The sequence below is a fragment of the Anabrus simplex genome, chromosome 1 (genome assembly GCF_040414725.1).
Source record: "Anabrus simplex isolate iqAnaSimp1 chromosome 1, ASM4041472v1, whole genome shotgun sequence".
In the NCBI taxonomy this organism is placed as follows: domain Eukaryota; kingdom Metazoa; phylum Arthropoda; class Insecta; order Orthoptera; family Tettigoniidae; genus Anabrus; species Anabrus simplex.
Window position 1 is genome coordinate 81079908 of NC_090265.1, and position 13951 is coordinate 81093858.

General features: G+C 39.5%; 1 protein-coding gene across 1 annotated transcript in view; it reads right to left on the reverse strand.

Annotated features, from left to right (window-relative positions):
* Nucleotides 1-13951, reverse strand: part of LOC136856910 (roundabout homolog 2) — a 465398-nt gene that overhangs the window by 22307 nt on the left and 429140 nt on the right. The window contains exons 8-10 of the mRNA XM_067135190.2: nucleotides 6439-6773; nucleotides 769-999; nucleotides 457-682 (exon numbers count right to left, since the gene is read on the reverse strand). Of these exons, the coding sequence (XP_066991291.2) occupies nucleotides 457-682; nucleotides 769-999; nucleotides 6439-6773 (792 nt within the window). The remainder of the gene's footprint in view (nucleotides 1-456; nucleotides 683-768; nucleotides 1000-6438; nucleotides 6774-13951) is intronic.

Below are 13951 nucleotides of genomic sequence, written 5' to 3' on the forward strand. Positions count from 1 at the left end.
AAGGGGCGATTTGAATAATTGCTGGCAGTAGCTCTAAAATGCCTTTGGGAGTGGTGACCCCATCATAACAATAGCCTAAAAATGAGTGGCGATATACCAACAACATCCCAACATGACAAGAGCTGGAGGAGGGGAAATGAAAATGGTGAAAATGATGATGATTCGAAGGACATTTTATCAATGAGATGGATTGAGTTCAGTGTGGTCTGTTTTCTCTTTAATGTTGATACGGTATTGTATATGTAGAGGTCAAACTGTAAAATTATTTGAGGAAAACTGAATATATTTAATGAGTGTATATTCCTATATAATGAAAGAATAATGAAAGAATAACGAAAGAATTAATGGGATAGAATTCAGTTGAATAATTGCAGAATGTGTGGGGCAACAATTTAAGACACTTAGTAAAGTCTGTAGATAATGAAATTCTGCAAATTCATTAAACTTTCTACTTACCATCCTCCAGGGTTTGTCCAGTTTTAGAGTTAGATGGCTGTCCTTCAACAGATTTGTAGAATGGTACCAAAAAGAATTCATATTTTGTAAACTTTCTAAGGTTGCTGACCACGTAACTTGTGGCACCTGCATTCAGAACTGTCACCATATTGTAATTCTGAGAGCCACCAGACAAATCTCTAAATCGAACATACAGCCCCTCAACATATTCTTCTCCATTTAAGATCTAGAAAATAGGAAAATATAGGTTGTGTTAGAAACAGATAAATAAACTCAAAGTAATTCTTGAAACACATCAAAGACATCACTTACATCCCAGATGAGTTTGACTGATGTAGAAGTGAGGGGTTGTACATCAAGCAGCTGGACCACTTTAGTGCCAAGTCGAGCTCGTGCCTCATCGAGTTCATACTGAGGCACAGCTCGACTGTCTCCTCCCAGAGTCTTAACTCTTTCTGACACTGGGCTGGGCACTGACACACCATAAGGATTTTCTGCTCGCACTAGAAACACGTATGATGTGTCAGGCTTTAAGTCACCAATCTGTAAACAACAGCGAAAGGGACAATATTTTATTTTATATCATATTTTCAACAGCAACTTTGGTTGGACAGAACTTATTGGAAGATTTCAATTCATAACCATAACCAGCTTGCTGCAGTAAACATGATGATTCGATGATGGTAAATGATGATGATGATGATGATGATGATGATGATGATGATGATGTCATATTTTCAATAATATTCTCTGGTGTAAGTACACTCCCCTCATGAGCTCAAATATCATATGAGGTCTCCATTCAGTCTTATTCATTTGATATACTGTAGCCCATTAAAAGTAAAGAATAGCACACAAATGTGCCAAATTCACAGTTCTAGCTATCTTTACTATAATCATTCACTGATCTTGTTCTCTTTCTGTACCACTGAATATGGTACCTTTCACATGTATTGCAACACATTTTGCAGGAAGTTTCCACCTGGTTCATGAAAGAATATTTTTCTACATATTTTTCAATGAAATCCATGAATTGCTTATCATAGTCACGACAAGTCTCAGTTTACAGTTCATTCCCATCCATTCTCAACCCAACATAGTATCCATTGAGAAGAAGTTAGGCAAGATATCAATTTCCTTCTCCTTTCTCTTAAGCTATGAAGTTTCCCAGGCAGGTGTTGACAGTACATCACCGTTGTAGAAAGAAAGTCTCTCCTCCGGTTAACACCTACATGAGACTCGATGAAGTATTTCTTTAGAAAAGTGTCCTTCACCTTTTTCCAATGTCTCATACACTTAAGAGTTCCCAGATTATTGCAAATCCGTATTTGATTATGGGGGTGATTTTCATTCTGAAGAGTTTCCTTCGTGCCTTGAGGGATAGACTTGACAGGTTCGTTTTGCTGTTATGTAGTTTCCATTATGAACAAATTCAAAATAATGACTCTAAACTTCATTTTAGACCTTATGTTTCACCTAAATCCAAGCGATGAAACATTGTGACGGCCTCTCAAACTGTTGTTGCATTTGTTACATGTGGCACACATGCAGAGATACTGAAGGAAATACACCCACATTAATTGTCATTTCTTTCTTGTAGAAATATGTTTTCTTTTCAATGATACTAATCGTTCTATTGTGTATACATTATATACCATCATTTTCTCAAAAAAATGTATAGGCCTCAAATGAGACCCTTGCAATTTTCAAATAGAACGGTATTTTTTTGAAAATGTTTATCATCCGGGGTTGATTTTTCCCTCGGACTCAGTGAGGGATCCAACCTCTACTACCTCAAGATCAGTGTCCTGAAGAGCGAGAAATTTGGTCAGGGATACAAGTGGGGAGGAGGACCAGCACATCATCCAGGTGACCCCATCTGCTATGCTGAACGTGTAGAGTATGGGAAGAAGGGGTAGACAAGGAAAAGGAGAAGAATCGGCCGTGGCCTTAAGTTAGGTATCTTCCCGGCATTTGCCTGAAGAAGTAGTGGGAAACCACTACTCCGAGGATGACTGAGGTGAGAATCGAATCCCTCTCCACTCAGTTGAGTGGACTCTGTTCCAGCCCTCGTACCACTTTTCAAATTTCGTGGCAGAGGCGGGAATCGAACCCGGGACTCCGGGGTGGCAGCTAATCACACTAACCACTACACCACAGAGGCGGGAGATTAAGCTTTCAACGAATAAAAATTTGAAAAAATCTCGTCGAAACAATACTGCATGCGCAAAGGGGATAAATACTATTGCTAATTTAAGTTTATTGGATAGTGGTAAAGGCAATAAAGAAATATATATATATATAAGGAGTTTTGTCTGTACATTACTCAGAATTTAAAAAGAATGATATTTCTGTATCGGTCGTATCCACAGTAACAAGGAAATGCACTTCTTACTTTCTCCGTCATTTCTGTTTGCCCGTCTGCAGGTATGTACGCGCATTACGAGAAAACGGCTGAAAATAATTTAATGAAAATCGGTATGTAAAGTGTGGAAATGGTCCACTACAATCTAAGCTTTAAATAATTTTATGCACACTGAGTGAAATGGTAGTTTAGGGGAAGCCAAAAATTTAATTCTCAAATATTTATTTTACTAGTGTACCTATCAAAAACTAATACATAACTAAAGTTATATAGAATTAAATATCCGATCACTTATGTCTTTTACATTTTTACCATACCGGCTATAATAACAGGGATATTCAAGAATTTGTATTTTTGTTGCTAAGTCCATATCAACGCCGAGCCACGAGAAAATGGGTAAACAGAATTTAATGAAAATCGGTAAATAGTGTCGGAGAATAAGAAACTACAGTCTAAGCTATAAACAATTTTATTCACCCTGGATAAAATGGTAGTTTAGGGGAAGGCACCTATTATTTAATTTTTAAATAACGATAGGTCTACCCACGTTATTGGTCTTACCAAAAAGTACTACATAACAAAAGTTATAGAGAATACAATTTTCGATCATTTATGTTTTATTCAGTTTTACTGTACAGACGAGTGGCATTTCAGAGTCGGAAGAAAACTAAACGGAAACAATATCGAAAGCTCATAAAACTGATCAACAATAACATTTACATTGACCATTGTTTGTTGTGACGTTCTTTGTCTCTTATGCTGCCACTCATCTCTGATAGATGGGATTACTGTTGCGTACCGAGTATAACAGCCTGCCCGAATATTGGCGGGAAATATTTGGGGGATTTAAATAACTTTCTTTTTTAGCATGCCATTCCTCCGTTTTATACATTTTCTGATACTGCTGATACGTAACCAACTGGTTCATCATAGTATTCCAGTTATTCGATCCCTACTCTGACGCGCTAATTGGATAAATATTATTAGCTGAAAGAACAAGTGGTAAAGAAAATCTATATAAAAAGGCTTGGATGAAGTAGGGCAGGTAAAATGAGTGAATAAAGTAAAATGAAGCTTTATTTATAGTATGTTACAAGAACTGATTAATGCTTAACTTTCATTAGGTACCTAATTTTTCTAGCTAGGGGTCTGGAGTTTTTGCCGTTTTCAGCAATATAATTAATCTTAGGTAGGGCCCGATCATCACAGCCAACTCAATAAACCTGCACCACGCCCCTCGAGGCCATATACCCAAAAGCAAATTTTAATTTTTTAAGTATTGAATAGCTTATTTTCGTGTGCTGTGGATTTTTAAAGCATGGATCTACTAGGAGAGTAAGATAATTCGACGAACTATTTCCTGGAGTGTCAAGGCGTTACGAATTTCAGAAAATGCAAAATAAATTCAAAAGTATGGACTCAGTGCAAAACAAAAAGCAAGTCAAACAACCGACTGTCTTAAGTGACGAAATATTCGGGATATTTATTAAGATTTGAGCAATTCCCCGCAAAATCTTTAAAGAAAGTGGCTCAGCAAAGTGAGGTTTCATATTCTTCCGCACGGCAAGAAAACTGAAACAAAGCCTTACAAAGTCACAGAAGTGCAAAGTTTAACACCAAACGATCCAGCCGCAAGGAAGCAATTGTTTTCAGTCTATTAACAGTAGTGAATTAAATCCTGAATTCGTGATGTTTTCTGAAGAGGCGTAATTTTATTTGCATGGACGTGCAAAAAATAAAAAATAAAAAAACCCGATACTGGTCACATGATAATCTAACCTCCTCCGTACAGTACAGGTTAGCACATAATAAATTAATATAGCTTAGATATTATAAAACAGGGGTTGCCTGGCCGAGGCGGTAAAGGCGTGCTCGGCTCGCCCGGAAGGACGTGGGTTCGAATCCCCGTCAGGAAGTTGTAAAATTTAAGAAACGAGATTTCCACTTCCGGTGGTGCACATGGCCTTGATGTTCACTCAGCCTACACCAAAAATGAATACCAGGCTAATTCCTGGGGGCAAATGCGGCAGGGCGTAGAGCTAACCACTCTACCCCACCAAGTGCCGAAGTCACGGATAGTGGAAGCCTTTACCTTCCACCCCTCCAAGGGCCTTCATGGCCTGTACGGAGATGGCTTTGCTTTGCTTTTAGATATTATAAAACAGACGATCACTGCTTTTTTTTTTAAATCTGGAAAACAAGGTGCCGGAACTCTCGGAAGGAAAACAAGAGAAAGTGTCAGAATTTTAAAACAACATCCGTAATTTTTCGTTTTCAGCCACGCAATTACTGGGGCTGTAGCTTACCTTATTAGGCCAGGGCAACATCCCTCCTAGTCTTAACCCTTTGCTAACACACTATCACAACCCATGTGTTCGTGTAGCATAATCAAGCAAAGTCATCTCCGTACAGGCCACGAAGGCCCTGGGAGTGGTGGAAGGTAAAGGCTTCCACTATTCGCAACCTCGGCACTTGATGGGGTAGAGTGGTTAGCTCTACGCCCGGTCGCCTTTGCCACCAGAAATTAACCTGGTACTCATTTTTGGTGTAGGCTGAGTGAACCTCAGTGTCATGTGCACCTCCGGAAGTGGAACCTCATTTCTTAACTTTTACGACTTCCTGGCGGGGATTCGAACCCACGTCCTTCCGGGCGAACCGAGTACGCCTTTACCGCCTCGGTCAGGCAGCCCCTCGTGTAGCATAATATCATTCATAATAATATTGAATGCTCTCGTAATAGCTGATAACTATATTACTATATTATATTATTTTCAAATGAGTCCGGCTCCGTGGCTAAATGGTTAGCGTGCTGGATTTTGGTCACAGGGATCCCGGAGTCGATTCCTGGCAGGGTCGGGAATTTTAACTTTTATTGGTTAATTTCGTTGGCACGGGGGCTGTGTATATGTGTCGTCTTCATCATCATTTCATCCTCATCACGATGCGCAGGTCTCCTACGGGAGTCATATCAAAAGACCTGCACCTGGCGAGCCGAACATGTCCTCGGACACTCTCGGCACGCCATTTCATTTCATATTCAGTTGTATGTACATTTTATGCCATTCGCTAAATAATAATAACCTTGATATGGGCCTATTAATATCCAATACACATACGGAAATATATGAATCTCATATATTCAACATGTTGGGATTCGATTTCATGACCTTGAGATTAGACAGTAGCATAAGTCAAGCAGTTAACTGCTGTATCTTACCAGAACCATTTGAGGCGATATAAGTCAAAGGAAATGAAAATTAATCAATTAGAAGTTTCATCTGAAGATCTTATGGAATGGAGTTTTGTTCAAGAAAGGGAATACGAATAAATATCAAATATATTAAAATGAAGACTTAAGATACTTCGTAGGGAGATGTTATTTGAATTAATTCCCCATCATACTTCCGAATAGGCTCTCCAAAGACAGGCATTCAGAAATAGAAAAAAGAAATACACACACACATTGTTGTTGATATTATCCCTATCAATCCAATGACATATTAGAGGACGTGACTAATCACAAACTTAGGTGTTTATTCATGCATTCACTGAAGCTACATGATATTTCAAGATAGCTATCAACTTCCTTAAATATCATCATATTAAACTTAGCTTACCGTAATTGTTTCCGTAGGCACCCTGTTTGCTGCTACAACCCAGCCTGTCTGAAGATCAGAGCTAAAATACTCTACAGTGTAGCCAATTGGAGGTGTAGAATCTTCTTTGCTCTTGGATCCAGGTTTCCAGGATAATGTGATGGAAGACTCTGTTGCATTAAGAATTTTTGGCACAGATGGAGGACTTGGATACAATGAAGGGTCAGCAGTACGATGTAAACTGGATCCAGAAGGTGATGGGTTCTTCTCCACTGTAAGTGATGCTGACCATGATGTCTCTCCACTTTCTGACGATGCTGTACACGTATACAGCCCTGAATCTGTCAGCTGCAGATCTGCAAAAGTACAGCACTTTGATTTCAGTAAAACTAAATATAACACAGAGAATGGAAACAAAACTTTTCATGAGAACACTACAAGAAGATTTACAAGACAATATTATTTTCCAAATGGCGATTGGGTTTATAAATAACAACACGTTAAAAGTCGTTTCATTAAGTTAGTAATGCTGTATACTAGTATACTAATTATTTTGGCAATATATTTTAAGATATAATCGGTGGAGTAATCAATGTCCCTCTACTCATTCAAAAATTTAGAGATATCTATCTAATATCTTGTTGCGCCTACTTTGTATATTACAGAAGTCCTAAATCGTCGTCTATTTTATCTTATCCCATGAGTGTTCAATGACATTAAAATCAGGTGAATATAGAGGTTAAGAAAGCAATGAAAGTTCAGATAATGCGCCTGGAACCCTTTAAGGCGATATCAATTCCGTGGTAGAATACAACATCCAGCTATCTGCATGGACAAGTGTACGTTCTCAGAAATGTTGAAGACATCTATACGTTTCAATCAATCAATCAATCAATCAATCAATCAATCAATCAATCAATCAATCAATCAATCAATCAATCAATCAATCAATAAATACTGATCTGCATTTAGGGCAGTCGCCCAGGTGGCAGATTCCCTATCTGTTGTTTTCCTAGTCTTTTCTTAAATGATTTCAAAGAAATTGGAAATTTATTGAACATCTCCCTTGGTAAGTTATTCCAATCCCTAACTCCCCTTCCTATAAATGAATATTTGCCCCAGTTAGTCCTCTTGAATTCCAACTTTATTTTATCTTCATGTTGTGATCTTTCATACTTTTATAAACGCCACTCAAACTTATTCATCTACTAATGTCATTCCACGCCATCTCTCCGCTGACAGCTCGGAACATACCACTTAGACGAGCAGCTCTTCTTCTTTCTCTCAATTCTTCCCAACCCAAACTTTGCAATATTTTTGTAACGCTACTCTTTTGTCGGAAATCACTCAGAACAAATCGAGCTGCTTTTCTTTGGATTTTTTCCAGTTCTTGAATCAGGTAATCCTGGTGAGGGTCCCATATACTGGAACCATACTCTAGTTGGGGTCTTACCAGAGACTTATATGCACTCTCCTTTACATCCTTACCACAACCCCTAAACACCCTCATAACCATGTGCAGAGATCTGTACCCTTTATTTACAATCCCATTTATGTGATTACCCCAATGAAGATCTTTCCTTATACTAACACCTAGATACTTACAATGATCCCCAAAAGGAACTTTCACACCATCAACGCAGTAATTAAAACTGAGAGGACTTTTCCTATTTGTGAAACTCACAACCTGACTTTTAACCCCGTTTATCAACATACCTTTGCCTGTTGTCCATCTCACAACATTTTCGAGGTCACGTTGCAGTTGCTCACAATCTTGTAACTTATTTATCACTCTATAGAGAATAATATCATCCGCAAAAAGCCTTACATTCGATTCCACTCCTTTACTCATATATCATTTATATACATATAAACAACTACTAGAAACCAGACGTTGAGAGTAAAACAATCCCAACTCTTTTGTACTTCCGATATCGCAGTACAGTTTCTACATAACACGGTGGGTTAATTTACTAGTACCGTTTTGGGTAACATCAAATCTCTCGTCGGTATTGTTTTATCTGACCATTCCATCTTCTTCTACTGGTCACCTGTTCAGGCGACGTTTCTTGTTCATAGCTGTCAACGGTAGGATGTTCGGAAGCATGCTAACATTCAACGAATGCATCTTCTGACTGCCGATTTAGGGCGCCACCAGCGTAATCAATCCTCAGTTACGAGTCTGTAACCCTCCTATCTCTTACCTGCTACTGAGCCGTCTTAGTCCCATTACTTCTCTCTCCATTTTACGACCGGAGAAAGCCTTGTTGCTGTATATGTGCTGACAGACCCATTCACGGAGCACTTGTAATACGGTAAAGTTGACCTTTATTTTATTTTCTTTTTAAAAAAAAAAATTGGCTTTCGGTCCAATCGACCATGCAGCCAACTACAATTTTGTATTTTTCTGATTATTGATTATGAATTGACATGATGAATTGAACTCATACATTTAAGACGAACACAATCACCCAGCCCGCGAGCCAGAGAAATTAACCAGACGAAGTTAAATTCCTCGAACCGCCCGGGAATCGAACCCGGGGCCGCCGAACCGAAGGACAGTATGTTTACCATTCAGCCAAGAACTAAAGTTCACCTCGAAAATACATTCAATGTAACCAATCAGAAAATGTTTGCACTTGCAAACTTCGTTACATCCTTATGTTTGCCTTATGGCTACCTTCACAATCTTAGCCTTTTCCCAGCCTCGCGCCGCTGAAAATCTTCGATGTGTTAGTGTGATGTCCGCCTCTGTGGTGTAGTGATTAGTGTGATTAGCTGCCACCCCCGGAGGCCCGGGTTCGATTCACGGCTCTGCCACAAAATTTGAAAAGTAGTACGAGGGCTGGAACGGGGTACACTCAGCCTCGGGAGGTCAACTGAGTAGAGGTGGGTTCAATATCCACCTCAGCCATCCTGGAAGTGTTTTTCCGTGGTTTCCCACTTCTCCTCCAGGTAAATGCCGGGATGGTACCTAACTTAAGGCCACGGCCGCTTCCTTCCCTCTTCCTTGTCTCTCCCTTCACATCCCCCCCCCCTCCCCCGCAAGGCCACTGTTCTGCATAGCAGGTGAGGCCACTTGGGCGAGGTACTGGTTATCCTCCCCAGTTGTAACCCCCGACCAATAGGCTGAAGCCCCAGGACACTGCCCTTGAGGCGGTAGAGGTGGGATCCCTCGCTGAGTCCGAAGGAAAAACCGACCCTGGAGGGTAAGCAGATTAAGAAGAAGAAGAAGAAGAAGAAGTGTTAGTGTGATGTTAAAGAACTAGAAAACAAAAGTGTAAATATACGAAACCTATAAATCGGAGTTTCGTGTATTTACTCTACACTTTTTTAATTTAAAAAGCATAAAAAACGTTTGTATCAGATATGTCAGTAATAATTCGACCTATCAAAATGAACTAAATAAAAAGTGTTCATATTTTTTTCCTAAAACTTTTGTTGACCACTTTTTTCAAAAAAGCCAACGGCCGTAGCCGTGTTGAAACACCGGATCCCGTGAGATCTCCGAAGTTAAGCAACATTGGCCGTGGTCAGGAGTTGGATGGGTTGCCACGCGCTGTTGGTGGGAGGTAGGGGAATGGAGGAGCGGAAAGGAACTGGCCACCCTACCGCACGTAAACTCCGGCTCAGGAACACCTCTGCGGAGGTTCGGACCTGCCTTCGAGCAGAATAACCCTTACCTTACCTTTTTCAAAAAAAAGTTTTCGAAATACGCACAAAATACAGTTAAAAGGTAACCATTTGTAGCCCAACATTCCCGTCTGCTTTTTGCTAAGAATTCAGCTATCGTGTCAATCACTCCAATAGATTTCACGAGATTTCACAGAAAAACAAAATTGAAGTCAAAATATAAATTAAGTATTAGCAGAATCGTCGATGGCCCGTACAGATAGGCAGTTTTCTATTAATATAAATATACAATTCTTTGGATTTTGGGGGGTGGGTAGACAGAATACGGAATTCCGGGGTGTTTGATCGAGTTGGAAGGAAGGCATAAGTCACTCTGACCATCGAAAAGGGGAAGCAGGATTATTTCTGGCAAGTAATGCGGAATGAGAAGAACAGAACCCTACAGCTTGTCATACAAGGAAGGATGTACGAGACCTGACAGACGACGAACTTTATAGTTCGACAGTAGTTCGAAGTAGATGTTGGTTGCAATAGGAGGTTGTGTTTGAGTCATCAGTCCATAACACCTTATTCTGTGCTAACCTTTTCATTTCTACGTAACTACTACATCCTACATCTGCTCAAATCTTTTTTGTCATATTCGTACTCTGGTCTACCCCTAGCGTTCTTACCATCTACACTTACCTCAAAACCAGCTGCACAAGTCCTGGGTGTCTTAAGATGTGTCCTATTATTGTATCTCTTCTTCTCGTCAAATTTAGACAAATCGATCTCATCTCACCAATTCGAATCAGTATCTCTTCATTCGTGGTTCTACTTACCAATCTCTCCTTCAGCATTCTTCTGTAACACCACATTTCAAAAGCTCATATTTTCTTTCTTTCTGAAGTAGTAATCGTCCATGTTTCACTTCCACACAATGCCACGCTCCAGACGAAAGTCTTCAAAAACTCCTTTCTAATTCCTATATCAATGTTCGAGATGAACAAATGTCTTTTCTTAAGAAAGGCCTTCCTTCCTGTGCTAGTCTGCATTTTCTGTCCCCCTTACTTCTACCATCATTAGTTATTTTACTACCCACCTAACAATACTCATCTACTTCCTGTAAGACTTCATGTGCTAATCTACTATTTCCTGCATTACCTCACTTTGTTCGACCGTACTCCATTACTTTTGTTTTGGATTTATTTATTTTCATCTTGTATTCCTTCTCCAAGACTCTGTTCATACCATTAAGCAATTTCTCCAGATCTTTTACAGAGCCAGATAAAATAACAATATCATCGGCAAATGTAAGAGTTCTGATTTCCTCTCCTTAGACTTTGATTTCCTTTCCAAATTCCTTTTCGATCTCCTTTATCATCTGTTCTCTGTAAGCATTGAAAAGGAGAGGGGGACAAACTGCAATCTTGCTTCACTCCTTTCTGGATGGCTGCTTCTTTTTCAAAGCCCTCGATTCTTATCACTGCGGACTGATTTTTGTACAGGTTGTAGAAAATTCTCCTTTCTAGGTATCTGATCCTGATCACCTCCAGAATCACAAATAGCTTCGTCCAATCAGCATTACCGAATGCCTTTTTTTTCGAACATCATGTACGTGGGCTTGTCTTTCTTAATTCGGTCCTCTAAGATTAGACTTAAAGTCAGGATTCCTTCACGTGTTCCCACATTCATAGGCAGTTGGATATTACAAGTTCAACACTTCAAGTTAGCATGGAGGGCTACAACAAGAAGAACAACCACCATATTCGTATTGCGGAGTACCTGAGTCCCTGTGCCATGTGCAGGGTTGTCAGATACCTGATGGGACATATATGCGGTCCAGAAAATATAGTCCTATTCTAAATGTTGTCAACGACACGTTTCAGAACAGCAAATTTAAAAATTGACACGGTGCAATTTATTAACAACTGCTTTAATATTTATACATACACTGACAGCTTACATCTTATTTCACTGTTCATACAATTTCATTCAATGCCAATATATTTATCATTTCTCTGAACAGATGTCACCTGATTTTTTGACACTTCAAAGCTCAGACTCAATCAAGCGAACAGAACATGTCACATATCTGATGATATCACATTTAGGTACAATAACACCTTCTCGACGAAAATATCTTAGGCTGGTATTCTCAACAAACATTTTCAAGAAATTTGGTTCTTCGTGTTCCCTAACGAACTTCCACAACAGAGAAAAAACAAAAGTGTGGAGAAATCTGTCCTCTTTGGGAGAAATACAGCCGTTAGAATTCATCAGAGATGGAAACAACGGTGTATTCATTTTTTTAACAATTTCTTTTACGTCACAAGGACATAGATATGTCTTATGGCGACGATGGGATGGAGGAAAGGCTTAGGAGTGAGAAGGAAGCGGCCGTGGCCTTAATTAAGGTACAGTCCCAGCATTTGACTGGTGGGAAAATGGGAAGGTCTGCCGACAGTAGAACTCGAACCCACTATCGCCCGGATGCAAGCTCACAGCTGCGCGCGCCTAACCGCACAGCCAACTCGCCCGGTCGGTGTATTCATTTCTATGTACGCTACAACGTATGGAGAGAAACGCAACAATACGGGATGTCTGGCAAATCTGGATGATGCTTTGCAGAAGAGGTTCCCCGTTTCTGAATTCCCCGATCTCGTGGGAGAAGATCGAACCCACATCATTCCGTAAAAAACATAAGTTCATTTACGAACTCTGCTAGGTAGCGTCCACGTACGTAACAGCTGATAGAAAACATTATATCTTTCTCAACAATAATGGCGTGTAATAGCTTTTATCAAACGGATGCGCACCAGTGATGTCTGATGCTAATAAACAGATTGTTTTGAAAGCTATCCGGAATAATTCTCTAACAATCACATAGCCCCATCACCAGTCGTCTGCAGAACATATTCTGCATTCTAATCACTTCCTCTTCCATCACCTGCGTATTGTCAGAAGGTAATCGGGCGAGATTCCAAGTCACAGATGAACTCCCGTAATGGATACTACTACAGTTGATGCTGCGACGTTCATATGGAATGTGCTCTTTTCAGGTAAATTCTACTTCCAGGATAACAATTTTACAAATTGTCATAGTATGCACTATTAAAAGTGTTGATCATCTCTATTCTGTGCGAAATGCAGTAGTAAAAGGAGAGTACGCAGTGTCTGACTAGCGTGAAATCTTGAATAAGCACTTCATTGTTCTACATTTCTATAAGGGCCATGTAGTTAAAGCAGACTGCCGAAAATTTTCACTCATTGAACTCCTCCTATGGTACAAGAATGTATCAATAAGTGCGAGTAGCGATCTGTTTTTAAATTGATAGATTTTTCAACATTGTTCTTAATTCCACTACTCCGTTAAATACATTAGCCTTTTTAAAGGTCACATAACACGTAGTTGCTGTAAATGAGTTTGCAATGGGCGACGTAGCCGATTGACATTGTCACAGACTTCTCAGAAAGGTAGTAACGTTTGAATCTCAGACAATGCGCGTTGAATTTTCGAAATGAAAATCACATCGACGTAAAACTGGAGGTCCCAAGGCTATGATTCTGATATGAACAGTCACGTAAAACTAGAATGTTTCTTTCTTTCTTTCTTTATTTATTTATTGATTTATTTGATAGAGCACAGTCCACAGCAGATGAACAATATGTTTGTTTTGTATTAACTTTAACTGATAAAATTATTCCTTTGACTGAATTGTTCTATTTCAATACGTAGTTATACAGGATGTTAGGGGTATACGTGCAGATATTAAGCTAGTCGGCAAAGAAAAATACATCTCATAATATATGCTATGTACTTTTTACCTTGTCCGATTAGTTTGCCCATAACTGAGCCAAATATTTCAGGACCGAATGTGTTTTGAACGGCCGTAGCAGGATATGCCGGTTACGGCATTCT